Source organism: Oenanthe melanoleuca, chromosome 1A (assembly GCF_029582105.1).
Source record: "Oenanthe melanoleuca isolate GR-GAL-2019-014 chromosome 1A, OMel1.0, whole genome shotgun sequence".
Taxonomy (NCBI): Eukaryota; Metazoa; Chordata; class Aves; order Passeriformes; family Muscicapidae; genus Oenanthe; species Oenanthe melanoleuca.
The window spans coordinates 69,373,829-69,400,670 of record NC_079334.1 but is presented as its reverse complement, the minus strand read 5'-3'; the positions used below and the strand labels follow the sequence as shown (position 1 = coordinate 69,400,670).

At 62.0% G+C, this 26,842-nt stretch overlaps 1 protein-coding gene across 1 annotated transcript in view; it reads right to left on the bottom strand.

Moving 5' to 3' along the window:
• The window catches only part of SND1 (staphylococcal nuclease and tudor domain containing 1), a 96,609-nt gene that overhangs the window by 48,986 nt on the left and 20,781 nt on the right, over nucleotides 1-26,842 (bottom strand). Inside the window, exons 10-11 of the mRNA XM_056482666.1 lie at nucleotides 25,047-25,160; nucleotides 1,947-2,036 (exon numbers count right to left, since the gene is read on the bottom strand). Coding sequence (XP_056338641.1) covers nucleotides 1,947-2,036; nucleotides 25,047-25,160 — 204 coding nt within the window. The remainder of the gene's footprint in view (nucleotides 1-1,946; nucleotides 2,037-25,046; nucleotides 25,161-26,842) is intronic.

The window sequence follows — 26,842 nt, the reverse complement described above, 5'->3', positions numbered from 1 at the left end:
AGCGCTCCAGCAGGATGGGATGGGGAGGAACCTGGCAAAGGAGTTTTGGGATCAAACCCAGGGTGGGTCTCAGGCTCCCCAGTCATGAACTGGGGCTGGTGCTGGAAATCCTTCAGGGATGCTGGGATGGGTGGAACAGGCAGCAGGAGCTCCAGGAGAGCTCTGGGAGATCCAAGTCCCATCCCTCGGGGCTCCTGCCCATGGCACTGGAAGAGCAACACCCCCAGTAAGACCCCAGTGAGAGCTGGTGAATCCCAGCCCCCTGGAGCTGGGAATGGCCACGAGGAGCTGGGATGGGCCCTGGCACCTGCCGGGATGGGGCATCTGAGGGGACATTCCAGGGACCCTGGGGGTGGGTCTGTGTGCACTGGGACGGGCTGGGACGGGCTGGGATGTGCCCATGAGGAGCCTCCCAAGGCTGGCCAGGAGCCAGGGCAGGCTGAGCTCCCCAAATCCCAGGGATCCCCAAGGTCACCCTCCAAAGGCTCCCAGTGCCAGCGCCAATTCCCCTCCCTGACCCAGCACAGGCACAGCAACAGCAGATGGCAGAAACTGGCACCAGTAACCCCAGAATGACTCAAACTGGGAGCACACTGAATCCCATTCCACACCCAGTGCTTCCACCACAAATCCTTCCAACACTCCCACGTCCTTTCCAACCCCAGGAAGCACCAGATTTCTCATTAAAAAGATCTCCCAAGCTGCTCTTTTCCCCTTCCCCAGTTTTTCCGGAGCGCCCGGGCAGGCTCCGAGCTGGAAAGATCCAATTAGGCACCGAGGCAGCCCCGACAGCAGCAGGGCCAGAAGGGAATTGATTTTACTTGACTGTTTTATGAGCATTGGAAAATTGCATCCAGGCTGGTTAACACATCCCTCATTCCCACAATTGCTCTCAACCAGCCTCGAAAAACACCCAGGGAAACAAAGGGAGAAGCCAGGCGGAATTCCAGGGAAATGGGAGTGCAGCCCCTCGAGGGGATCCCGGAATTCCCCGTGGAGAGGCTCCTGCTGTCCCTAAGGACACCAGGGCACGGCCTCATCCCCTCCTCAGCCTCATCCCCTCATCATCAGCCTCATCCCCTCCTTCATCCCCTCATCATCAGCCTCATCCCCTCCTTCATCCCCTCATCCTCAGCCTTGTCATCTCCTTCATCCCCTCATCATCAGCCTCATCCCCTCCTTCATCCCCCCATCATCAGCCTTGTCACCTTCATCCCCTCATCATCAGCCTCATCCCCTCCTTCATCCCCTCATCAGCCTCATCCCCTCCTTCATCAGCTTCATCCCCTCAGCCTTGTCCTCTCCTTCATCCCCTCATCATCAGCCTTGTCACCTTCATCCCCTCATCAGCCTCATCCCCTCCTTCATCCCCCCATCATCAGCCTCATCCCCTCTTTCATCCCCCCATCATCAGCCTCATCCCCTCCTTCATCCCCTCATCATCAGCCTCATCCCATCCTTCATCCCCTCATCATCAGCCTCATCCCCTCCTTCATCCCCTCATCCTCAGCCTCATCCCCTCCTTCATCAGCCTCATCCCCTCCTTCATCCCCCCATCATCAGCCTCATCCCCTCCTTCATCCCCTCATCCTCAGCCTCATCCCCTCCTTCATCCCCTCATCATCAGCCCCATCCCATCCTTCATCCCCTCATCATCAGCCTTGTCACCTTCATCTCATCAGCAGCCATGCCCCTTGTCCCCTCATCCTCAGCCCTGTCCCCTCCTTCATCCCACATCATCAGCCTCGTCACCTTCATCTCCTCATCCTCATCCTTGTCCCCTCCCTCATCCCCTCATCCTCAGCCTTGTCCTCTCCTCTCCTTCATCCTCTCCTTCATCCTCCCATCCTCAGCCTCATCCCATCCTCCATCCCCTCATCCTCAGCCCTGTCCCCTCCCCTCCCCCATCCCCTCCCCCTCCCCATCCCCGCCCCCACCCCCTGTACCTTTTTCCCGATGAGTTTCTTGCGCAGGAATTCCCGGGCCTCGAACATGTAGGGAATGTCGTAGAGGGGCCTCAGCTTCCTGTTCTTGTCCTGCCCAGAGAGGGGACACAGGTCAGGGGTCCCCAAATCTGGGCACTGCCCCCCCCCACCCCCAGGGCTGCACACGATTCCCAGTTCAGGATTCCCGGGATAATCCCGACATTCCCAAGGGGGAGGGGCCAAAACCCAGCAGCAGGGCAGGGGGAAGGGGATGACGGGAATTTGGGGTGACCAGGGTGACCCCCACAGTGTCCAGCCCCGTCCAAACACTAATTAATCACATCCTGCACAGGCTGAGCAGAAAGGGGAGATTCCCAACGGGAACGGGGATTCGACCGACAAAATCCTGCACAGCCCAAAGCAGGTCAACGTGACCCAAAGTGACCCAAAGTGACCCAAAATGACCCAAAGTGACCCAAACTGACCCAACGTGACCCAAAATGACCCAACGTGACCCAAAATGACCCAACTGACCCAAACTGACCCAACTGACCCAGTGTAACTCACCATGACCCAACGAAATCCTGCACAACCCAATGAAAGTCAACATGACCCAAAGTGACCCAACATGACCCAAAGTGACCCAACATGACCCAAAGTGAACCCAGAGCTGGCACTGGGGATGGCAATGGGAGGGATCCTGTGAGGGGATCCTGGGAACCCACAGTCAGTGCAGTGATGGGAACAGGATGGATCCAGCCAGGGGATCCCTGGGAACCCACAGCCAATCCCATAGCTGATCCCACAGCTGATCCCACAGCCAATCCCACAGCAGATCCCACAACTGATTCCGTAGCAGATCCCACAGCAGATCCCACAGCCGATCCCACAGCCGACCCCAGGCTCTGCCCCAGCCCCTGGAGCTGCGGGGGCTCAGAACGAGCACGGAGCGGCTCCAGCGGCTCTGCCCCTTCCGGGGGGGCTCAGCGCCCCTTCCCGAGCTCCAGCCCCTTCCAGGGGGGCTCAGCGCCCCTTCCCGAGCTCCAGCCCCTTCCGGGGGGGCTCAGCGCCCCTTCCCGAGCTCCAGCCCCTTCCAGGGGGGCTCAACGCCCCTTCCCGAGCTCCAGCCCCTGCCCAGGGGGGCTCAGCGCCCCTTCCCGAGCTCCAGCCCCTTCCAGGGGGGCTCAGCGCCCCTTCCCGAGCTCCAGCCCCTTCCGGGGGCTCCCGGCGCGTTCCCAGCCCCGAATCCCGGGGGGATCTGGCGGATCCCGGCCCCGCCCTCGCCGAGGTCACGGCGGAGCTCCGGCACCGAGCGCACTGTGCAAACACTAATTAATCCTCACTAACGAACTCCAAATTTATGGCTTAGCTAAGTGTCTGTCTGGCACGGGCTGTTAAATCCCTAATCCCGTCCCTCCGGAGTGCAAGCCCTGGCTGGCCCCGGCACAAACTCCTCAAGGAGCCAGGACCTGAGTCCTCCCCAAAAATCCATCGGGTCTGCAGCCCCTGGGACCACCTGGAAAGGGACCAGCCCGAAAAGGGACCAGCCCAAAAAGGGACCATCCCAAAAAGAGATCACCCCAAAAAGGGATCATCCCAAAAAGGCACCACCACAAAAAGAGACTACCCTGAAAAGGAACCATCCCAAAAAGAGATAACCCCAAAAAGAGATCACCCCAAAAAGGGACCACCCTGAAAAGGGACCGTCTGGAAAAGGGACCATCCCAAAAAGGGACCATCCCAAAAAGGAGTCACCCCAAGTAGTAGCCACCCCAAGAAGGGACCATCCCAAAAAGGATTCACCCCAAAAAGGAGCCACTCCAAGAAGGGAGCAGCCCAAAACGAATTCACCCCGGAAAGGGGTCATCCCAAAAGGGGTCACCCCAAAAGGGGTCACCCCCACAGCCCCGGCGCTGTGCCCGGCTCTCAGCCAGCCCTCCCACCCTCCTGCCGCCGCTGCTGCCGCAGTTCCCCCGGACCAGCAGCCGACAATGGGAGCTGAGCGCGGCCCCCCCGAGCCCGGCGCTGCCCCAGCGGGGACACTCCCGGCCCTGGACGCCGCTCAAGGGCTCAGCGGAGGCTTCGCGCACAAACGCGGGGAATCAACGCGGCAGCGGAACCGCGCAGCCGGCACACTGCGGGGATCTCCGACCCGGGACCCGGGTGGTTCAACCCCTCTGCGAGCCTGCGAATCCTTCCGGGCTGCCCCGCGCCTGGAACGTTCTCAGCCAGGCTGGGATAGGGGAAGTGGAAAGGCGTGGAGGTCCCTGAAACCCATCCCATCCCATCCCATCCCATCCCATCCCATCCCATCCCATCCCATCCCATCCCATCCCATCCCATCCCATCCCATCCCATCCCATCCCATCCCGGCAGCCCGTGGAATGCCAGTCCCGGCTCTCCTCCGCTGCCGCAGCGACTCATCAGCTACTGAGATGTTAATTAAGCGCAGGGATGTGAGGCTCACTTAATTAAAGGTGAGCAGCGAGGCTGTCGCTCCATTAGCTGCATCTTCAGGGAGCTGCTGGAGGAGGGGGCACCTCCTCCTTCCCTCAACACCGGGATTTCATCCCAAATTCCGTGGGAATGCTCTGGTTTATGCCAGGCTGGGGGACCCGGGGCCAGAAAGCGAATTTTTGGATTAAGCAGCTCCAGAGGGGGACGAGAGATTCCTGAATTCCCACGGCCCAGAGCACCCGACGGGGCAGAGAATTCCGGGTCTCCTGTCCAATTAACAGCATTACTAATTGAGATCCATGTGACGATGGACACAGGGTGAGGGTGATGATGGACACACGGTGAGGGTGATGATGGACACGGGGTGGGGGTGATGATGGACACACGGTGAGGGTGATGATGGACACGGGGTGAGGGTGATGATGGACACGGGGTGAGGGTGATGATGGACACACGGTGAGGGGATGGACACACGGTGAGGGTGATGATGGACACACGGTGAGGGTGATGATGGACACGGGGTGAGGATGATGATGGACACACGGTGAGGGTGATGATGGACACGGGGTGGGGGTGATGATGGACACAGGTGAGGGTGATGATGGATACGGGGTGAGGGTGATGATGGACACGGGGTGAGGGTGATGATGGACACAGGTGGGGGTGATGATGGACACACGGTAAGGGTGATGATGGACACGGGGTGAGGATGATGATGGACACACGGTGAGGGTGATGATGGACACACGGTGAGGGTGATGATGGACACGGGGTGAGGGTGATGATGGACACAGGGTGAGGGTGATGATGGACACGGGGTGAGGGTGATGATGGACACGGGGTGGGGGTGATGATGGACACGGGGTGGGGGTGATGATGGACACAGGTGAGGGTGATGATGGACACGGGGTGGGGGTGATGATGGACACGGGGTGAGGGTGATGATGGACACGGGGTGAGGATGATGATGGACACACGGTGAGGGTGATGATGGACACACGGTGAGGGTGATGATGGACACAGGTGAGGGTGATGATGGACACGGGGTGGGGGTGATGATGGACACAGGTGAGGGTGATGATGGACACACGGTGAGGGTGATGATGGACACGGGGTGAGGGTGATGATGGACACACGGTGAGGGTGATGATGGACACGGGGTGAGGGTGATGATGGACACGGGGTGGGGGTGATGATGGACCCCAGGCAGGGATGTGGAAATCCACCCCAGAGCCGTGACAGGGAACAGGCAGTGCCTGGAACATCCCTCTGATCCCATCCCCGGGATCAGCAGAGCTCCCCATGCAAAGATTTTGGGTTTTTCCCACCATTCCAGCACTCGAGGGGACCCAGAGCCCGGCGGCACCGCGGATGGCAGGTGGGGAGAGCCCCCCCGCCCCTGCCAGCGCAATTAGGGAAGCTCGTTATTTGTAAAGTAATTAGCAGAGCTAATCAACTGCCAGCGCCGGGGCGGAATGAGCGCGAGCAGAGCGGGAGCTGCCAGCTGGGAACGCCAGCGCCGGGAGGGGACACTGCTGTCCCCAGGGTCCCCAGGGCGGGGCCGGTGCCGGGCAGAGCCCACCCGCGGCAGGAGGGGCTCCCGGGGCCGGCAAGGGAGGGGAAGGGAAGCAGGGAAGGGGCGATGGCTCCTCAGCGGTGTCACACCTCGGTGTCACCCCTGGCTGAACCCGCCGGGGATGGGCTGGGTGGGGAATCCATCCTGGAGCCACCCCAGAGATCCATCCCAGATCCATCCTGGATCCATCCTGGATCCATCCTAGGGATCCATCCTGGATCCACCCCAGAGATCCATCCTGGATCCATCCAAGGGATCCACCCCAGAGATCCATCCTGGATCCATCCTGGATCCACCCCAGAGATCCATCCTGGAGCCACCCCAGAGATCCATCCTGGATCCATCCTAGGGATCCATCCTGGATCCACCCCAGAGATCCATCCTGGATCCATCCTAGGGATCCATCCTGGATCCACCCCAGAGATCCATCCTGGATCCATCCTGGATCCACCCCAGAGATCCATCCTGGATCCATAGCAGAGATTCATCCTGGATCCACCCCAGAGATCCACCCTGGATCCATAGCAGAGATCCATCCTGGATCCACCCCAGAGATCCACCCCAGAGATCCACCCAGATCCATCCCAGGGAAGCAGGAGCACTCGCAGCGCCCGTTTCCCATCAGCCAGGAAGAACAGGAACGAGGAATGGAAGGAATTCTCTCACCAGGGCTGACCCAGCAGCAGCAGCAGCAGCCCCAGGGAGGTGCCAGCCCCGGGACGAGCAGCTGCCGGTGACATCCCGGTGACACTGGCAGGCAGCCCCAGGCAGGGCTTGTTCCAGCAGAGGAGCCTCAAGGGGGCACGTGAAGAGGCTTCTCCATCCTCCCCACCCCTCTTCATCCTCTGCATCCTCTCCATCCTCTCTCCATCCTCTCCAGCCTCTCCATCCTCTTCATCCTCTCTCCATCCTCTCTCCATCCTCTCTCCATCCTCTCCATCCTCTGTCCATCCTCTGTCCATCCTCTCCATCCTCTCCATCCTCTCTCCATCCTCTCTCCATCCTCTCCATCCTCTCCATCCTCTCCATCCTCTCCATCCTCTCCATCCTCTCCATCCTCTCCATCCTCTCTCCATCCTCTCCATCCTCTCTCCATCCTCTCCATCCTCTCCATCCTCTCTCCATCCTCTCCATCCATCCTCTCCATCCTCCCCACCCCTCTCCATCCTCTCCATCCTCTCCATCCTCTCCATCGTCTCTCCATCCTCTCTCCATCCTCTCCATCCTCCCCATCCTCTCCATCCTCTCTCCATCCTCTCCATCCTCCCCATCCTCTCCATCCTCTCCATCCTCCCCATCCTCTCTCCATCCTCTGCATCCTCTCCATCCTCTCCATCCTCTCCATCCTCTCCATCCTCCCCACCCCTCTCCATCCTCTCCATCCTCTCTCCATCCTCTCCATTCTCTCCATCATCTCCATCCTCCCCATCCTCTCCAGCCTCTCCATCCTCTCCAGCCTCTCGTGCTCCCTCCTTGCCCCCACCCTCAGCAGGTGCTGCTGTCCCCAGAGTCCCCAGAGCTGCTCTCTGTGACAGGAGCTGGGGGCTCTGGGGGCTCTGGGGGCTCTGGGGGCTCTGGGGGCTCTGGGGGACAGAGGGCACAGCCAGGGGCTGCTGAGGGAAGGGCAGCACTGGGAGCTGTGGAACGAGAGAGGCTGGAAAAGCCTCAGAGCCCATCGAGTCCAACCATCCCCAGCACTGCCAGGGCCACCACTCACCCTGTCCCCAAGTGCCACCTGCACACAGCCCTGAAATCCCTGCAGGGACGGGGACTCCAGCCTGTGCCAGGGCTGGCAGCCCTTCCCCAAAATCCACCCTGGCCCAGCCTGAGGCTGTTCCCTCTCCTCCTGTCCCTGGTGCAGGACCCCAAAATTGGGTACAGGACCCCAGATGAGGGGTGCAGGACCCCAAAGTGAGGTGCAGGACCCCAAAATTTGGTACAGGATCCCAAAATTGGGTACAGGACCCCGTGGCCAGGAGAAATTTGGGTTGGAACAGCGACCCCAAACCCAGCAGTGGGACAGCCCTGGGTGCAGCACAGTCAATGCTCCCATGCAGGCCCTGCCCCCAGGACACACTCCCATGGGCACCCTCATCCTCCTGCAGGGATGAAGGCTCAGGGAGCCTCAGCAGGAGCGACGGGAGCGACGGCACAGAGAGAACCAGAGCTGCTTCAGCACAGCTCACAGCTACAAACAATCAATTATAAATTATAGAATCCCAGAATCAGGGACTGGGTCCTGTGGGAAGGGACCTCAGAACTCATGAGTGCCACCCTGCCATGGCAGGGACACCTCCCAGTGTCCCACAGTGCCCAGTGCCCCTGGAGGGGCTCAGGAGAGCTGCAGAGGGGCAGGGACAGGGACAGGGACAGGGACAGGGACAGGGACAGGGACAGGGAGTGGCTTCAGACTGGGAAACGGGAGATTTGGGCAGGAATTGGGGCTGGGCTGGAACTGCCAGAGCAGCTGTGGCTGCCCCTGGATCCCCAAGGCTGGACACTGGGGGGCTCTGGGGTCCCTTCCCACCCAAACCATTCCAGGATTTCATGATTCCAACATTCCTGGCTGAGGAAGAATCCCTGAATTCGGGTTTTAACCCCTCTGGCAGCCCCAGCCTGACCCCAAACCCTCTGTGGGGTGAGCAGGGCAGGCAGGGCCCTGCCCCAGGAACTTATGGGGGATCAGCCGGGCAGGGGCTGCCCCTTCCCGGGGGATTCATCACCCAGCAATGCTCAGCTCAGTGCCCCCTCCCCGGGCTGATGAGGAAATTGAGACATCCCAAAATATCCCCAAATAAATATCCCCAAATATCCCAAAATATACCTAAATATCCCCAAATATCCCAAAATATACCCAAAATATCCCAAAATATCCGGTCCTTCCACAGATCTCTCGTGGTTTTCTCTTTGTCATTTCCAGGAGTGTCCCTGCTCCAGGGGAGCTGAGATCCTGGAAAAGCTGTGCCAGCACTGCCAGCAGCATCCCTGCCCCAAGCACTCAGGTTTTCCTGTGCAGGATGAGGGGAAGGGGCTGTGCTGAGGGGAAGGGGCTGTGCAGGATGAGGGGAAGGGGCTGTGCTGAGGGGAAGGGGCTGTGCTGAGGGGAAGGGGCTGTGCAGGATCAGGGGAAGGGGCTGTGCAGGATCAGGGGAAGGGGCTGTGCAGAGGGGAAGGGGCTGTGCAGGATCAGGGGAAGGGGCTGTGCTCAGGGGATGTGGCTGTGCAGGATGAGGGGAAGGGGCTGTGCAGGATCAGGGGAAGGGGCTGTGCAGGATCAGGGGAAGGGGCTGTGCTGAGGGGAAGGGGCTGTGCAGGATCAGGGGAAGGGGCTGTGCTGAGGGGAAGGGGCTGTGCAGGATCAGGGGAAGGGGCTGTGCAGGATCAGGGGAAGGGGCTGTGCAGGGTGAGGGGAAGGGGCTGTGCAGGGTGAGGGGAAGGGGCTGTGCTGAGGGGAAGGGGCTGTGCAGGATCAGGGGAAGGGGGCTGTGCAGGATCAGGGGAAGGGGCTGTGCAGGATCAGGGGATGTGGCTGTGCAGGATCAGGGGAAGGGGCTGTGCACGATCAGGGGAAGGGGCTGTGCAGGATCAGGGGAAGGGGCTGTGCAGGATCAGGGGATGTGGCTGTGCAGGATCAGGGGAAGGGGCTGTGCAGGGTGAGGGGAAGGGGCTGTGCAGGATCAGGGGATGGGGCTGTGCAGGGTCAGGGGAAGGGGCTGTGCAGGATCAGGGGAAGGGGCTGTGCAGGATCAGGGGATGTGGCTCTCATGGCCACGCTGCATTCTGGAATCCTGCAGCGTTTTGGCTGCTCTGCTCAGCTCCCACAGAGAGGGAAAACGGGGTCAGCGTTGCTGGAACAGGGATGATCCGGACCCAGGGCCCGCCTGGGGGACACGGGGACACCAGGACATGCCTGTGCCTCCCAAATCCGTCACCGAGGGGACGGGGACAGGAGCGGGGACGGGGACAGGGACAGGGGCGGGGACGGGGACGGGGACAGGGACAGGGACAGGGACAGGGACAGGGACGGGGGCGGGGACGGGGACAGGGACAGGGACAGGGGCGGGGACAGGGACAGGGACAGGGGCGGGGACGGGGACAGGGACAGGGACAGGGGCGGGGACGGGGACAGGGACAGGACAGGGACGGGGACAAGGGACAGGGGCGGGGACAGGGACAGGGACAGGGGCGGGGACGGGGACAGGGACAGGGACAGGACAGGGACGGGGACAGGGGACAGGGACAGGGACAGGGGCGGCGGCTGCTGCCAGGCAGGGCCGTTCCAGGGCTCAGCCCCCCCCGTCCCCGATCCCAGGGGTAACCGCACCCCCAGGGGTAACTGCACTGAGCGGGGCTGTCCCTCCCGGCCCTCCTGCCCTGGGTCCGGGGCCGCCTGGGAGGGACGGGACTCGCTCACTCGCTGCCGGCCCCTTCTGCCCCCGCTGCCCGCGGGTTTCATTCCTCTGGATCCTCCCACGCAGCCCCGGGGGCACCGGGACCGAGCGGGGACGGGCAGGGACCGGGAGGGATGGAGTGTGGGGGCAGGGACCCCAGAAGGGACGGGGAGGGATGGAGTGTGGGGGCAGGGACCCCAGGAGGGATGGACAGGGATGGGCAGGGATGAAATGTGGGAGCAGGGACCCCAGCAGTGCTGGAATGTGGGGGCAGGGACCCCAGCAGGGATGGACAGGGATGGAATGTGGGATCAGGGACCCCAGCAGGCACAGCAGTGCTGCAGTGTGGGATCAGGGACCCCAGCAGGAACAGGCAGTGCTGCAGTGTGGGATCAGGGACCCCAGCAGGGACCCCAGCAGGCACAGCAGTGCTGCAGTGGCAGCAGCTCAGAGCCCAGCCCAGAGTCAGAGCTGCACCACAGCTCCGAGCCCACCCGCACGTGACGGAGGAAGGAGGAAAAGCAGCTGCAGGAAAGTAGGACAGCGGGGCTGGGAGCGAGGGAAGAGTTTGGGAGGATGGAGCTGCCCCCCCCCCGGGGCCTGGGACAGGGGACACGCCACTGTCATTGTCACTGTCATTGCCACTGTCACTGTCACCATCATTGCCACCCCTGCCCTGCTCACAGGACACCCCGAGAGCCCCTCACCAACCCCGGGGGCTGAGCTGCACCGGCGGGTCTGGGGAAAAGGCAGGAGGGGTCTGGGATCCACCATGATCCATGGCACAGCCAGGATGGATCCAGGATCCATGGCACAGCCAGGATGGATCCATATCCACAGCACAGCCAGGATCCATGGCACAGCCAGGATGGATCCATGACCCACAGCACAGCCAGGATGGATCCAGGATCCACCATGATCCATGGCACAGCCAGGATGGATCCAGGTTCCATGGCACAGGCAGGATGGATCCATGACCCACAGCACAGCCAGGATGGATCCATATCCACGGCACAGACAGGATCCATGGCACAGCCAGGATGGATCCAGGATCCACCATGATCCATGGCACAGCCAGGATGGATCCATGACCCACAGCACAGCCAGGATGGATCCAGGATCCACCATGATCCATGGCACAGCCAGGATGGATCCAGGTTCCATGGCACAGGCAGGATGGATCCATGACCCACAGCACAGCCAGGATGGATCCATATCCACGGCACAGACAGGATCCATGGCACAGCCAGGATGGATCCAGGATCCACCATGATCCATGGCACAGCCAGGATGGATCCATATCCACGGCACAAACAGGATGGATCCAGGTTCCAGGGCACAGCCAGGATGGATCCATGACCCACAGCACAGCCAGGATGGATCCATACCCACGGCACAGCCAGGATGGATCCATATCCACGGCACAAACAGGATCCATGGCACAGCCAGGATGGATCCAGGATCCACCATGATCCATGGCACAGCCAGGATGGATCCATATCCACGGCACAAACAGGATCCATGGCACAGCCAGGATGGTTCCAGGTTCCATGGCACAGGCAGGATGGATCCATGACCCATGGCACAGCCAGGATGGATCCATATCCACAGCACAAACAGGATGGATCCATATCCACGGCACAGACAGGACCCACAGCCCAGCCCCAGTCCCTGGCACAGCCCAGCTCAGCTCCAGCACACCCTCGGTGACACTGGGGCCGTGCCAGGCCATCCCTGTGCCAGGAGGGGCCCAGCCCCTCACCACCAAACCTGCAGATCCAGGGCAGCTCCTCCATGGAAAGCCCTTCCCAAGGGTCCCTGTGGCTTTGCCACCTGTCCTGGGACTTCTGGGAGGTTCTGAGGTGCTCCCAGTGTCCCCAAGGATGGCAGTGCCACCAGAGTGCAGGAGCAGGAGCTGGGGAAGGGGCTGGGGGGTGCAGGAGGCAGCAAGGGACGTTCCCAACCCATCCCCCCTCCATCCCATCCATCCCTCACGTCTCCAAACGTCTGGCACCAAACCCAGCTGGTGCTAATGGAGGGGAATATTCATGATTCCCGACTGTGGGAGCGGCAATGGGGGAGCTCCCTCCAGAGAAATGCAGCAATGGGGGAGCTCCCACTGATCCCTCCAGAGAAATGCAGCAATGGGGGAGCTCCCACAAGAGAAATGCAGCAGTGGGGGAGCTCCCTCCAGAGAAATGCAGCAATGGGGGAGTTCCCACTGATCCCTCCAGAGAAATGCAGCAATGGGGGAGTTCCCACCAGAGAAATGCAGCAATGGGGGAGTTCCCACTGATCCCTCCAGAGAAATGCAGCAATGGGGGAGCTCCCACCAGAGAAATGCAGCAATGGGGGAGCTCCCACAAGAGAAATGCAGCAATGGGGGAGTTCTCTCCAGAGAAATGCAGCAATGGGGGAGCTCCCACTGATCCCTCCAGAGAAATGCAGCAATGGGGGAGCTCCCACTGATCCCTCCAGAGAAATGCAGCAATGGGGGAGTTCCCACAAGAGAAATGCAGCAATGGGGGAGCTCCCTCCAAATGCAGAAATGGGGGAGTTCCCACCAGAGAAATGCAGCAATGGGGGAGCTCCCACAAGAGAAATGCAGCAATGGGGGAGCTCCCACTGCTCCCACAGCTCCAATCCCCACGTGCTGCCAGGGCTGGGGAGGCTCTGAGCTCCTGAGCAGAGAGGGATGGGTGCTCTGGGATAACCAGAGAGGGATGGGTGACCAGGATAAACAGAGGGATGGGTGACCAGGATAAACACGGAGCCTGGCCCCACTGGACCCCCTGTGACCCCTGGGCCGGAACCAAAACACGTTTGGTGCCCGGGATGTGAGCCCGGGCCGGGCCCTGCGGCCGGAGCCTCCCTGGCCCGTGCATGGGCGGGTGGAGCTGCTCCTGTCCCCTCCCTGCCCCTCTGGGCGGTGTCAGCTCTGTCCCCGCGTCCCCCGGGCACAGGGCAGGAGCCAGGGCGGAAGGGAGGCAGCCAGAGCCCGTCCCACGCCGAGCGCAGGGATGGATTCCCGCGAGCTCGCATTAATGGCAGAGCCGAGCTCCGTGCCAGCAGCGCGGCTCCGCTCCAGCTCCGCGCTGAGCGATCCCAGCGGCTCCCGGAAGGTCACGGCTCCGCTGCGCTCCCCCGGCCGAGCCACAAACAGCCGGGGCTGCCTGTCCCTGCCTGTCCCTCCGAGCCGGTGTCACCACCGGGCAGCGATTCCAGCCCAGGAACCGCAGCCCCGAGCGGGAGCGGCCGGGGAAGGGTCCCAGCGCACCCCGGCTCTCGGGGGCTGCTCTGCCGCGGCGGATCGGGGCTCGGAGCGGCAGATGGGCTGAGCCCGGCCTGCTCCGAGCTGCTCCTGCCGGCTGCGGCTGCTCCGGCACCAGCCCGGCTCCTGCTGCCAGCGCTCGGGGCTGGATCTGCTCCCGTTCCGAGCTGCTGCTCCCTGAGCCGTGAGCCATTTCCTGCCCTGCCAGCAGCTGTAATCCACACGCGAGCCCGGCCGTGCCAGCAGGGCAGCCCGGCCCGGAGCGAGCCCGCACCGGGCGCTGGCAGCGGCTCCGCCACGGAAAGCGCTCCGGGGCAGAGCGGGGCGTGCCCTGCATCCCCCCAGCCGGGATTTAACACCCCGGCTGATTACACCGAGGGGCTGCTCTCCCGAGCAGGAACGGCTTTGGCAGCCGCAGATGCAAGCGAATCACTTTTCCCGAATCGCTTTCCGCGGCGCGGCGCTTGCTGCCCGGAGGGCACATCGCAGGTTCCCAGAACATGCTGACTGCGCTCGCCTCCTCCCTGGGAGCGACTGCAGCTCCCATTAAATATTGATCCGGGAACTCCGGTGCCCCCGCGCCTCCTCTCCCCGGCTCTGCCAATATTTAGAATCCATTAACGCGGCGTGCGGAGCGCTCGCAGCCCGGGCGGCTCCGCTCCGGCCCCGCCGCCAAATCAGCTCGGTTACACGGGCGGCGGGTGATCCCTGCAGCGCTAATCCAGCGGGAAGCGGGCCCGGACGAGCTCACGGCTTTGTTCCTCGTTAATCTTTCATGCTCGCTGAGTGCGGAGCAATTTGTGTAGTACAAACCCTGCGCCGCGAACCGCGGCCGCCACCTGCTCGGCGCTCCCAGGGGCCCGGCAGGGCCGGAGCAGCGCCCGGGGTTCACCCCCTGCACCCCGGGAACGGCTCCTGCACCCCGGGAATGATTCCCTGCACCCCGGGAACGGCTCCTGAACCCCGGGAATTATTCCTGAACCCCGGGAATGATTCCCTGCACCCCGGGAACGGCTCCTGAACCCCGGGAATGGCTCCTGCACCCCGAGAACGGCTCCTGAACCCCGGGAATGATTCCTGAACCCCGGGAACAGCTCCCTGCACCCCGGGAACGGCTCCTGAACCCCGGGAATGATTCCTGAACCCCGGGAATGATTCCTGAACCCCGAGAACGGCTCCTGCACCCCGGGAATGGCTCCTGCACCCCGGGAATGGCTCCTGCACCCTGGGAATGATTCCTGAACCCCGGGAATGATTCCCTGCACCCCGAGAACGGCTCCTGCACCCCGAGAACGGCTCCTGCACCCCGGGAACGGCTCCTGAACCCCGGGAACGGCTCCTGAACCCCGGGAATGGCTCCTGAACCCCGAGAACGGCTCCTGAACCCCGGGAATGATTCCCTGCACCCCAGGAACAGCTCCCTGCACCCCGGGAACGGCTCCTGCACCCCAAGAACACCTCCCTGCACCCCAGGGATGCCTCCCTGCACCATCCTCAGGGCACCCACAGCAACAGGCACGACACGGGGGGCACCCGGGGCCGAGCTGGGGATCACCCCACTCCTCCAGGATCGCTCCCAGAAGGATTCATGGAATGGTTTGGGTGGGAAGGGACCTCAGGGACCCTCCGTGCCATGGCAGGGACACCTCCCAGCGCCCAGCCCGGGATCCTGGGGCAGCCCTGGGGGTGTGTGCTGGCTCCTCCCGCCCTCCAGGGATTTTGGCAGAGCCCAGCGAGCCATTCCTGCCCGGCAAACGCTGCCTGGGGCAGCCCCTCCTCCCAGCCCTGCCTGGCATCTCCCGGGTGCCAGCGCAGCCCCTGCAGGCCCAGCCCGTTCCCAGCTCCCAGCCAGGCTCTGCCAAGCCCTGCAGCCGCCCTCCTCCCCAAACCCAGCTGGCTGCTCCCTGGAAGAGCTCCCGGAGACACCTGCAGACCATCTGTCGAGCGGGTACCCAGAGCTCTTCCAGGGATGGAGCAGCTGGGGCTGCTAAAAAGGGTGCAGCTCCCCCAGCTCCTTCCCCTGCAGGGTTATAAATCCAACTGCAACAGCCTCACAAGAGGAGCTGCAGGGGCCAGGCTGCCCTTGGCCCCAAGGTCACAGCGGGGCTGGCACAGCCCCAGGCAGGCCATGGGCACAGAGCTCTTCCAATCCCACAGAAATATCCCAGGAACCAGCAGGGGACAGGGACAGCAGCAGAGGAAGCAGCAGCTTGGACAGGTTTGGGTCAAACACTCCCTGAAATCTGCTGGAGTGTGATAGGATGAGAGAGGCCACAGACACCAGCCCTCCCGAGGAACGAGGGACACGGAGCAGCCACGACATTCCCAGCACAGGAAAACCCCAGGACAAGCCCTGGCACCCCCAGGGAGGGGTCACTGGGATCTGCAGGGCACAGCTGGCAGCACCCCAGAGCTCCTGCAGTGCCCCTCACTCCAGCTGGGCTGGCTGACCCAGCAGCTCCTGCCTTGGGCATGGCAGCACAAAGCCAAGGAACCTGCACTCAGCTCCTCTGAGCTGGGAAAAAGCACAAAATCCATCTGTTCTCCCTCTTCCTGAAGCCTTTTCCAGCTTTTCCCTGCCGGGGTGCTGGCAGCTCTGGGAGGCTCCAGAGGCCAGAGCAGGCAGAGCACCAGGATCCCCTCCCCAAATCCTGGCTGGAGGGATCCCTGCCCAGCACTGGTGTGGGGCAGAGGGGCAGGAATGAGCCAGCACCCAGGGGAAACATGAAAAACCAGCTTTGCATCCCTGGAAAAGACACCTGGAAGTGTCTCAGGGTGGTCCAAGAATCCCTGGAGAAAACCCACACCTCCAGTGCCAGCCTGCAGTGGGAGCAGGGAGCAGCTGGGAAAGGGGCTGGGATACCTCAGGGATATCTCCACTCCTGACCCCATTTCCAGTGCCCCCAAAAGCTCCCCAAAGCTCCTGGAGTCCGGCAGCCCCCACGTCCCTGCTCCAGCCAGGGGCACTGCCCCAGCTGCAGCTCCCCAGTCCCAGCCCACCCTGGCAGGCTGCCTGTTCCCTGCTCTTCCCCTTGAATCAGGATCCGTGTGTTCCACTCCCCCTCCTCCAGAGAATTCCCAATTAAGAGATCAATTTAGATAAATTGGGGATTGGAGCAGATTTGTGCTGCAATTGCTGCAATCCAGAAAATTCTGCTGGTGCCTGGAGCGTGGCTGTCCAAGGGAAGGAGCTGGTGGCTGGAAAGGGAATGGGGACATCCCAAACTGGGAGCCCTGGGGGCTCCCCCAGCCAGGGAAACCCGAGGCAGGATCACCACAGGTGGACCCAGCAGGGCTGAGCCCCCCTGGCTCTTCCTTCCACCCCATGGAACTGCAGGCACAGCTCTGGGTGGATCCAGGGAGGATCCCTGCTGCTCCAGGGGGATGGATCTGCCTGCAGGAGGGATGGATCCCAAACCCCAGCACGGGGCTCAGGGGCTGGGGCTGCACCTTGGAACGGCTTCCCTGCACCCACAGGCACCTGGAGCATCCCAAGGACTGGAACATCCCAGGGATTGGAGCATCCCAGAGAGAGACTGGAGCATCCACAGGCACCTGGAGCATCCCAGAGACTGACACATCCCAGGGACTGGAACATCCACAGGCACCTGGAGCATCCCAGGGACTGGAGCATCCCAGGGACTGGAGCATCCCAGGGACTGGAGCATCCCAGGGATTGGAGCATCCACAGGCACCTGGAGCACCCCATGTTCCCAGCCCCAGATCAGGGCCACATCCCAGAGAGTTTCCAGCAGTCCTGAAGAAGATTCCAATCATCTAAGTGAGGTTTTCCAGCATATTCCAGTGAGGTTTTCCAGCCACCCCAGTGTGTTTCCAACCATTCCAGTGAGTTTCCAGACATTCCAGTGAGGTTTTCCAGACATTCCAGTAAGGTTTTCCAGACATTCCAGTAAGGTTTTCCAGACATTTCAGTGAGGTTTTCCAGACATTTCAGTAAGGTTTTCCAGACATTCCAGTGAGGTTTTCCAGCCATCCAGTGAGTTTCCAGCCTTTCCAGTGAGATTCCAGCCATCCCAGTGAGCTTCCAGCCATCCCAGTGAGTTTTCCAGCCATCCCAGTGAGGTTTTCCAGCCATTTCAGAGAGGTTTTCCAGCCTTTCCAGTGAGTTTCCCAATCATTCCAGTAAGAGGTTCCAGCCATCCCAGTGAGTTTCCAGCCTTTCCAGTGAGTTTCCTGACACACTCCGACCCTCCAGGTGAGGTTTTCCCGCTGTCCCGCCCCCGCAGCCCCCGGAGCTCCGTGTCCCCCCGACCCGCGGGTTCCGGGGCTGCCGGGATCCACCCGGCCCAGGAGATGAAAGGCTGCAGGTGATGAGGCTGCAGACGATGAAAGGCTGCAGGTGATGAAAGGCTGCAGGTGATGAAAGGCTGCAGGCAATGAAAGGCTGCAGGTGATGAGGCTGCAGGTGATGAGGCTGCAGGTGATGAAAGGCTGCAGGTGATGAGGCTGCAGGTGATGAGGCTGCAGGTGATGAGGCTGCAGGTGATGAAAGGCTGCAGGTGATGGAAGGCTGCAGGCGATGAAAGGCTGCAGGTGATGAGGCTGCAGGTGATGGAAGGCTGCAGGTGATGGAAGGCTGCAGGTGATGAAAGGCTGCAGGTGATGAGGCTGCAGGTGATGGAAGGCTGCAGGTGATGGAAGGCTGCAGGTGATGAGGCTGCAGGTGATGGAAGGCTGCAGGTGATGAGGCTGCAGGTGATGAGGCTGCAGGTGATGGAAGGCTGCAGGAGATGGGCAGGCTGCAGGTGATGAGGCTGCAGGTGATGGAAGGCTGCAGGTGATGAGGCTGCAGGTGATGAGGCTGCAGGTGATGAAAGGCTGCAGGTGATGAAAGGCTGCAGGTGATGAGGCTGCAGGTGATGAGGCTGCAGGTGATGAAAGGCTGCAGGTGATGAGGCTGCAGGTGATGGAAGGCTGCAGGTGATGAGGCTGCAGGTGATGAGGCTGCAGGTGATGAAAGGCTGCAGGTGATGAGGCTGCAGGTGATGAGGCTGCAGGTGATGAAAGGCTGCAGGTGATGAGGCTGCAGGTGATGGAAGGCTGCAGGTGATGAGGCTGCAGGTGATGAGGCTGCAGGTGATGAGGCTGCAGGTGATGAAAGGCTGCAGGTGATGAAAGGCTGCAGGTGATGGAAGGCTGCAGGTGATGAGGCTGCAGGTGATGGAAGGCTGCAGGTGATGGAAGGCTGCAGGTGATGAGGCTGCAGGTGATGAAAGGCTGCAGGTGATGAAAGGCTGCAGGTGATGAGGCTGCAGGTGATGAGGCTGCAGGTGATGGAAGGCTGCAGGTGATGAGGCTGCAGGTGATGAGGCTGCAGGTGATGAGGCTGCAGGTGATGAAAGGCTGCAGGTGATGAAAGGCTGCAGGTGATGAGGCTGCAGGTGATGGAAGGCTGCAGGTGATGAGGCTGCAGGTGATGAGGCTGCAGGTGATGAGGCTGCAGGTGATGAAAGGCTGCAGGTGATGGAAGGCTGCAGGTGATGAGGCTGCAGGTGATGGAAGGCTGCAGGTGATGAGGCTGCAGGTGATGAGGCTGCAGGTGATGGAAGGCTGCAGGTGATGGAAGGCTGCAGGTGATGAGGCTGCAGGTGATGAGGCTGCAGGTGATGAAAGGCTGCAGGTGATGAGGCTGCAGGTGATGAGGCTGCAGGTGATGAGGCTGCAGGTGATGGAAGGCTGCAGGTGATGAAAGGCTGCAGGCAATGAAAGGCTGCAGGTGATGGAAGGCTGCAGACAATGAAAGGCTGCAGGTGATGAGGCTGCAGGTGATGAGGCTGCAGGTGATGAAAGGCTGCAGGTGATGAGGCTGCAGGTGATGAGGCTGCAGGTGATGAGGCTGCAGGTGATGGAAGGCTGCAGGTGATGGAAGGCTGCAGACAATGAAAGGCTGCAGGTGATGAGGCTGCAGGTGATGAGGCTGCAGGTGATGAAAGGCTGCAGGTGATGAGGCTGCAGGTGATGAGGCTGCAGGTGATGAAAGGCTGCAGGTGATGAGGCTGCAGGTGATGAGGCTGCAGGTGATGAGGCTGCAGGTGATGGAAGGCTGCAGGTGATGAAAGGCTGCAGGTGATGAAAGGCTGCAGGCAATGAAAGGCTGCAGGTGATGGAAGGCTGCAGGTGATGAGGCTGCAGGTGATGAGGCTGCAGGTGATGAGGCTGCAGGTGATGAAAGGCTGCAGGTGATGAGGCTGCAGGTGATGAGGCTGCAGGTGATGAAAGGCTGCAGGTGATGAGGCTGCAGGCAATGAAAGGCTGCAGGTGATGAGGCTGCAGGTGATGAGGCTGCAGGTGATGGAAGGCTGCAGGTGATGAGGCTGCAGGTGATGAGGCTGCAGACGATGAAAGGCTGCAGGTGATGAAAGGCTGCAGGTGATGAAAGGCTGCAGGCAATGAAAGGCTGCAGGTGATGAGGCTGCAGGTGATGAGGCTGCAGGTGATGGAAGGCTGCAGGTGATGAGGCTGCAGGTGATGAGGCTGCAGGTGATGAGGCTGCAGGTGATGAGGCTGCAGGTGATGAAAGGCTGCAGGTGATGAGGCTGCAGGCAATGAAAGGCTGCAGGTGATGAGGCTGCAGGTGATGAAAGGCTGCAGGTGATGAAAGGCTGCAGGTGATGAGGCTGCAGGTGATGAGGCTGCAGGTGATGAGGCTGCAGGTGATGAAGGGCTGCAGGGCTCCTGGCACTCCCTGCCCGTCTGGCAGCCCCCCCTCCCCCGCGGGAGCAATCAGGGCAGCAATTAGCGCCCGGCAGGTCGGGAGGGGATTCGCGATGTCCCGCGGGGTGATGCTGCTCCAGCGGGGACCAGACGGGGCCAGGAACCCACAGAGGGGAGAAACCCTTCCAGGGGAGCCTGCAGGCAGCCCCGAAGTGCGTTTTAGACCTTTGATATTTTATATTAATTAAATACGTTCCTAGGATTTCTATGCATCGCAGAATCCGGGATTGCTGAGGCTCCGAGTCCAAGCTGAGCCTGATCCCTGCCCTGTCCCCAGCCCAGTGCCACATCCAGGAATTCCTTGGACACCTCCAGGTGTCCCCTTGCAATCCCTGAGCAGCCTTTCCATGGGGAAATCCCTGCTGCTGCCCACCCTGCCCTCTCCTCTGTCCCTGCTCCCAAACCCCTCCACTATGGATCTTCCATAAATGCTCATGGTTATAAACATTCCCATGAACACTCCAGGGATGTGCCCACGGAGACATGTCCACGCTGGTACCTGATCCCCAAACAGATGTGTGCACATCCCCACAGCCCCAGTTCCACCTCTGGAATGGCAGCTGGGATGGGGGTCCCCACCCCGAGCCCCCCATGAGGGTGGCTGTGGTCCCTTGAGGAATTCAGGGATGTTTTTTCCACAATTTAAACTGCTGCTGTGGAAGGGAAGGAGCAAACCCATCATTAATTGCACTGCCAGGTAATTAATGACAGTGCCAGGGGCGGAAACACGAGGGAGCCACGGAAGGATGGAACCCAGGGAGAAATAATTGGGATTAAATGGGAACATCCCAGGCAGGGGGGACCTCGGGGAGATGCTGGCAGAGCAGAACTGGGACCAGCACAGGACACAAAACCCCCCAAAACGTGGGTGGCACAGAGCCAGGGCCAGGAGCAGCCCCAGGAGGAGGAGGGAAGCAGCTCTTCCTCTGAATATTGGGAATTCCACCCCTGGGGGAGAGGGGGTGGCTCTGGCAGCAGGACCCTGCCCCACAAACCCTGCATGTGCCCTAAAGGCACAGCTGATCCCAAATGCTGATCCCAGTCCTGGCACAGCCAGGGACAGACACAGAGCAGCCACAGCGAGCTGGGGACATGGGGGTGACACTGGGGTGCTGGGATGTGACACTGGGGGTGCTGGGATGTGACACTGGAGCTCTGGGATGTGACATTGGGGTGCTGGGATGTGACATTGGGGTGCTGGGATGTGACATTGGGAGTGCTGGGATGTGACACTGGGGGTGCTGGGATGTGACATTGGGGGTGCCGGGATGTGACACTGGGGGTGCTGGGATGTGACACTGGAGCTCTGGGATGTGACACTGGGAGTGCTGGGATGTGACACTGGGGGTGCTGGGATGTGACACTGGGGGTGCTGGGATGTGACACTGGAGCTCTGGGATGTGACACTGGGAGTGCTGGGATGTGACACTGGAGCTCTGGGATGTGACACTGGGGGTGCTGGGATGTGACATTGGGGTGCTGGGATGTGACACTGGGGTACTGGGATGTGACATTGGGGGTACTGGGATGTGACACTGGGGGTGCTGGGATGTGACACTGGGGTACTGGGATGTGACACTGGGGGTGCTGGGATTGACACTGGAGCTCTGGGATGTGACACTGGGGTGCTGGGATGTGACACTGGGGTGCTGGGATGTGACACTGGAGCTCTGGGATGTGACACTGGAGCTCTGGGATGTGACACTGGGGTACTGGGATGTGACATTGGGGGTACTGGGATGTGACACTGGGGTGCTGGGATGTGACACTGGGGGTGCTGGGATGTGACACTGGGGTGCTGGGATGTGACACTGGGAGTGCTGGGATGTGACACTGGGGTACTGGGATGTGACACTGGGGTGCTGGGATGTGACACTGGGGGTGCTGGGATGTGACACTGGAGCTCTGGGATGTGACATTGGGGTGCTGGGATGTGACATTGGGGTGCTGGGATGTGACACTGGGGTGCTGGGATGTGACCTTGGGATGCACAGGGACAGCCCAAATTCATTCCAGAATTTGGGAGGAGCCTCTCCCTGACCATGTTTTGGGGCCTCAGCTCCAACCCCAGGGAGGATTCTCCAGCAGAGGATTCTCCAGCAGAGGATTCTCCAGCAGAGGATTCTCCACCAGGATTCTCCACCAGGATTCTCCAGCAAAGGATTCTCCAGCAGGATTCTCCAGCAGAGGATTCTCCAGCAGAGGATTCTCCAGCAGAGGATTCTCCAGCAGAGGATTCTCCAGCAGGATTCTCCAGCAGGATTCTCCAGCAAAGGATTCTCCAGCAGAGGATTCTCCAGCAGGATTCTCCAGCAGAGGATTCTCCAGCAGGATTCTCCAGCAGGATTCTCCAGCAGAGGATTCTCCAGCAGAGGATTCTCCAGCAGGATTTTCCAGCAGGATTTTCCAGCAGAGGATTCTCCAGCAGGATTCTCCAGCAGGATTCTCCAGAAGAGGATTCTCCAGCAGAGGATTCTCCAGCAGGATTCTCCAGCAGGATTTTCCAGCAGATCCACCCAGCAGCACGGTGGGGAGGCTGCTGCCTTTCTGCAGTCTCCTTGGAGACTGAGGCTGCTCCAGAGGAGATCCTGCTGCTCCTGCTGCTCCCCCTGAGCCCCCCAATTCCCCCAAACCCCCCGAGCCCCCCACTCCTGGCAGCTCCCTGCCAGAGCAGCAGCAGGAAGAGAACACTCTGGGATGTTATCCACGATTCCCTGTGCCCAGAACAAAGCAGCATCCAAAAGTCCCAAATTCCTGCTCCCACAGCAATGTGGGGTCACCTCGGGAGCACGACCAGGCAGGAACACAGCCTGGAAAAGGTGGGACTGGAGCAAGTGTGCACGGGCAGGAGCCTCCCCAGAGCGTCCCCAGAGCCTTCCCAGAGGAAGAGGAGGAGGAGGAGGAGGAGGAGGGATGTGCCAGGAACAAGGCAGGAGCTCCGAGGGTCTCAGGAGCTGAGATCCCACAGCTCTGACCCACCAGCCATGGAGGGAAGCAGCAGCACAGGGACAAACCCCTGCCCTGAGGAGCCCCTGCTGCACTGGAGCACGGCAGGCAGAGGGGAGTGCCCGGCTCCTGCAGCCACAGCTCTGCCCCACACAGGGACAGAGCCACATCCCAGCTCCTGCAGCCACAGCTCTGCCCCACACAGGGACACACTCAGAGCCACATCCCAGCTCCTGCAGCCACAGCACTGCCCCACACAGGGACAGAGCCACATCCCAGCTCCCCTGGGAGGGGATGGAGACTCTGACACAGGGATCAATCCCTCAGCCTGGCTTCTGGAGCTGCTCCAGAGCTCTGAGCAGGGTCAGGGACACTCTGTGTGTGACACAGGGACTGATCCCTCACCCCAGTTCCCAGCACAGCCCCAGTCAGGGTCAGGGACACTCTGTGTGTGACACAGGGATCAATCCTTCATCCCAACCCCTGGAGCAGCTCCAGAGCTGAGAGGGGATGAGGAGACTCTGTGACACAGGGACTGATCCCTTGTCCTGGTTTCCAGCACAGCACCAAGCTCTGAGCAGGGTCAGGGAAGCTCCGTGTGAGACACAGGGACTGATCCCTCAGTTTCTGGCACAGCTCCAGAGTTAGGAGGGGATAAAGGAGACTCAGTGACACAGGGATCAATCCCTCATCCTGACACTGGGCACAGCACTGAGCAGGGTCAGGGACTGATCCCCCACCCCAACCCCCAGCACAGCTCTGAGCAGGGCCAGGGACACTCTGTGTGTGACACAGGGATCAATCCCCCATCCCAATTCCCAGCACTGAGCTCTGAGCAGAGCCAGGGACATTCTGTGTGTGACACAGGGATCAATTCCTCACCCCAGCACAGCTCTGAGCAGGGTCACAGACACACCATGTGTGACACAGGGACTGATCCCCCACCACAATCCCCAGCACTGAGCCCCGATCAGGGTCACAGACACACTCTGTGTGTGACACAGGGACTGATCCTTCATTCCAGTCCCCAGCACTGAGCTCTGAGCAGGGTCAGGGACACTCTGTGTGTGACACAGGGATCAATCCCCCACCCCAGCACAGCCCCGAGCAGGGTCACAGACACTCTGAGTGACACACGGACCGACCCCCGCCCGGCACAGCCCCATCGCGGCCCCAGGCCGCTCCCCTGCCCCGCCCCGGCTCTTTCACGGGCTCCGGCTGCAGCAGCGCCTCGAACACACCGAGCAGGCACCAAACCGTGCACAACAATCTGCCCTGTCCGATCCTTCCCAACGCCCCAGCGCCCCCGAGCCCGCGGCACCCCGAGAGCCACGGGCCAGCCCCGTGTCCCCGCACCAGGGGACACAGCACAGCTCTGGGGACAGACCCACAGCCCAGCCCAGCCCACGGGGGATTCCTGCACCTGAACCGCCTCCAGCAGCCCCGAGGAACATCCACAGGCACCCACGGAACACGGGGAAACTGAGGCAGGACAGGAGGGACGGGTCCACCCCCTGCAGCCCCCAGCGCACGGCCCAGCCCCCCCCGGCCCCTGCATCCCACGGGAGGGGTCCCAGGACGGGGAACGGGGGGCTGGGTCACCCCAGAGAGAGCAGGAGCCCCGCGGGGAGGGGTCTGCACGCAGAGCTGATCCTGGGCCTGCCCGGCTCCTTCCTGTCCCCTCCCCGTGCCCGCGGTGTCCCCCGGCGCTGTCCCCTGCCCGTGCCCCGCCCCCGCGGTGTCACCTGGGCGCTGTCCCCCTCGAGCCGCGGTGGCCGGATGCTGGACAGGTGGATGGTTTTGTAGTCCCCCGAGTTGAGCTTCACCACGATGGCGTCGGCGTTGAGCACCTGCATCACCTGGGGACAGAGAGAGAGCTGAGCGCGGGGACAGCGGGCACCTGGGCACACCTGGGCGCACCTGGGCACACCTGGGCGCACCTGGGCGCACCTGGGCACAGCTGGGCGCACCTGGGCGCACCTGGGCACACCTGAGCACACCTGGGCACACCTGGGCACACCTGGGCACACCTGAGCACACCTGGGCGCGCCCGGGCACACCAAGGGCCAGCTGTCACCAGCTCTGCCGCCCTGACTCCCATCCCCAGCCCAGCCCGGGTGTCCCCAGGGGAATGTGGCTCCCGGGATGGTGACACAGGGCACTGCCAGCGCTGTGTGTGTCCCGTGCAGGGCTCAGCCCCCGGTTTGCATTCCAGAGGGGCAGCAGCACCAGCTGCAGCCTGGGCAAGGAGGGAGCAAGGACAGCCCGTGGTGGGAGCAAACTAATCAGGATCATGGAATCAGGGAATCCTGGGGTGGTTTGGGTGGGAGGGACCCCAGAGCCCCCCAGTGCCACCCCTGCAGTTCATGGCAGGGACACCTCCCACTGTCCCAGCTGCTCCCAGCCCCAATGTCCAGCCTGGCCTTGGCCACTGCCAGGGATCCAGGGGCAGCCACAGCTGCTCTGCCAATTCCAGCCCAGCAGCAATTCCTGCCCAAGATCCCAGCCAGCCCTGCCCTGTGGCACTGGGAGCCATTCCCTGGCTCCTGTCCCTCCATCCCTTGTCCCCAGTCCCTCTGCAGCTCTCCTGGAGCCCCTCCAGGCCCTGGCAGGGCTCTGGGCTCTGCCTGGACCTTGCTCCTCTCCAGCCTGGACACTCCCAGCTCTCCCAGCCTGGCTCCAGGCAGAGGGGCACGATGATCCCAGTGGGTTTCAGGACACACTATGGGTTTAACATTCCCAGTTCTCCATCCTGGCTGAGTGTAAGCTGCTGGATATTCCCACTACAGGGACCTTCCCCTGCCTCCCATTCCCCCCAGTCCCCCCAGCGCCCCCAGTCCCCAAGGCTCCCACTGCTGCTCACCCACGACGTTCCCAACCCCACTCAGCCCGCAGCCCCGCACAGGGAGCAGGAGCCGATCCCCCCCAGCCCTTTCTGCCCGGCAATCGCATCCCCCCTCCCGCGCAGGGCTGGAGGCAGAGCAGCGCGTCAGGAGCTCAGATCCGAGCAGACACCGAGGATCGCCGGGGCACAGCAGAGCCCCGGGATGGTCCCAGGGCGCCCGGCTCCCTCCTCGGCAGGAGCAGCCCAGAGCCGCTCGCCTGCCAAGTGGAGTAATCCAATCTCACGCTCCAGGGCACCCGGGGGCGAGCGGGGAGCGGCCGCTCTGCTCCTGCCGCCCGAGAGTCGGGAGGAGCGGGATGCGGAGCGGCTGCGGCAGCGGCACCGCGCTGCGGGTCAGCTCCGTTACACTCCCGGCACAGCCCCGGCCCCGGCACAGCCCCGGCCCCGGAACGGCCCCGGCCCCGGAACGGCCCCGGCCCGGGAACGGCCCCGGCCCGGGAACGGCCCCGGCCCGGGAACGGCCCCGGAACGGCCCCGGCCCCGGAACGGCCCCGGCCCCCGGAACGGCCCCGGAACGGCCCCGGCCCGGGAACGGCCCCGGCCCGGGAACGGCCCCGGAACGGCCCCGGCCCCGGAACGGCCCCAGCCCCCGGAACGGCCCCGGCCCCCCGAACGGCCCCGGCCCGTGCGGGAGCA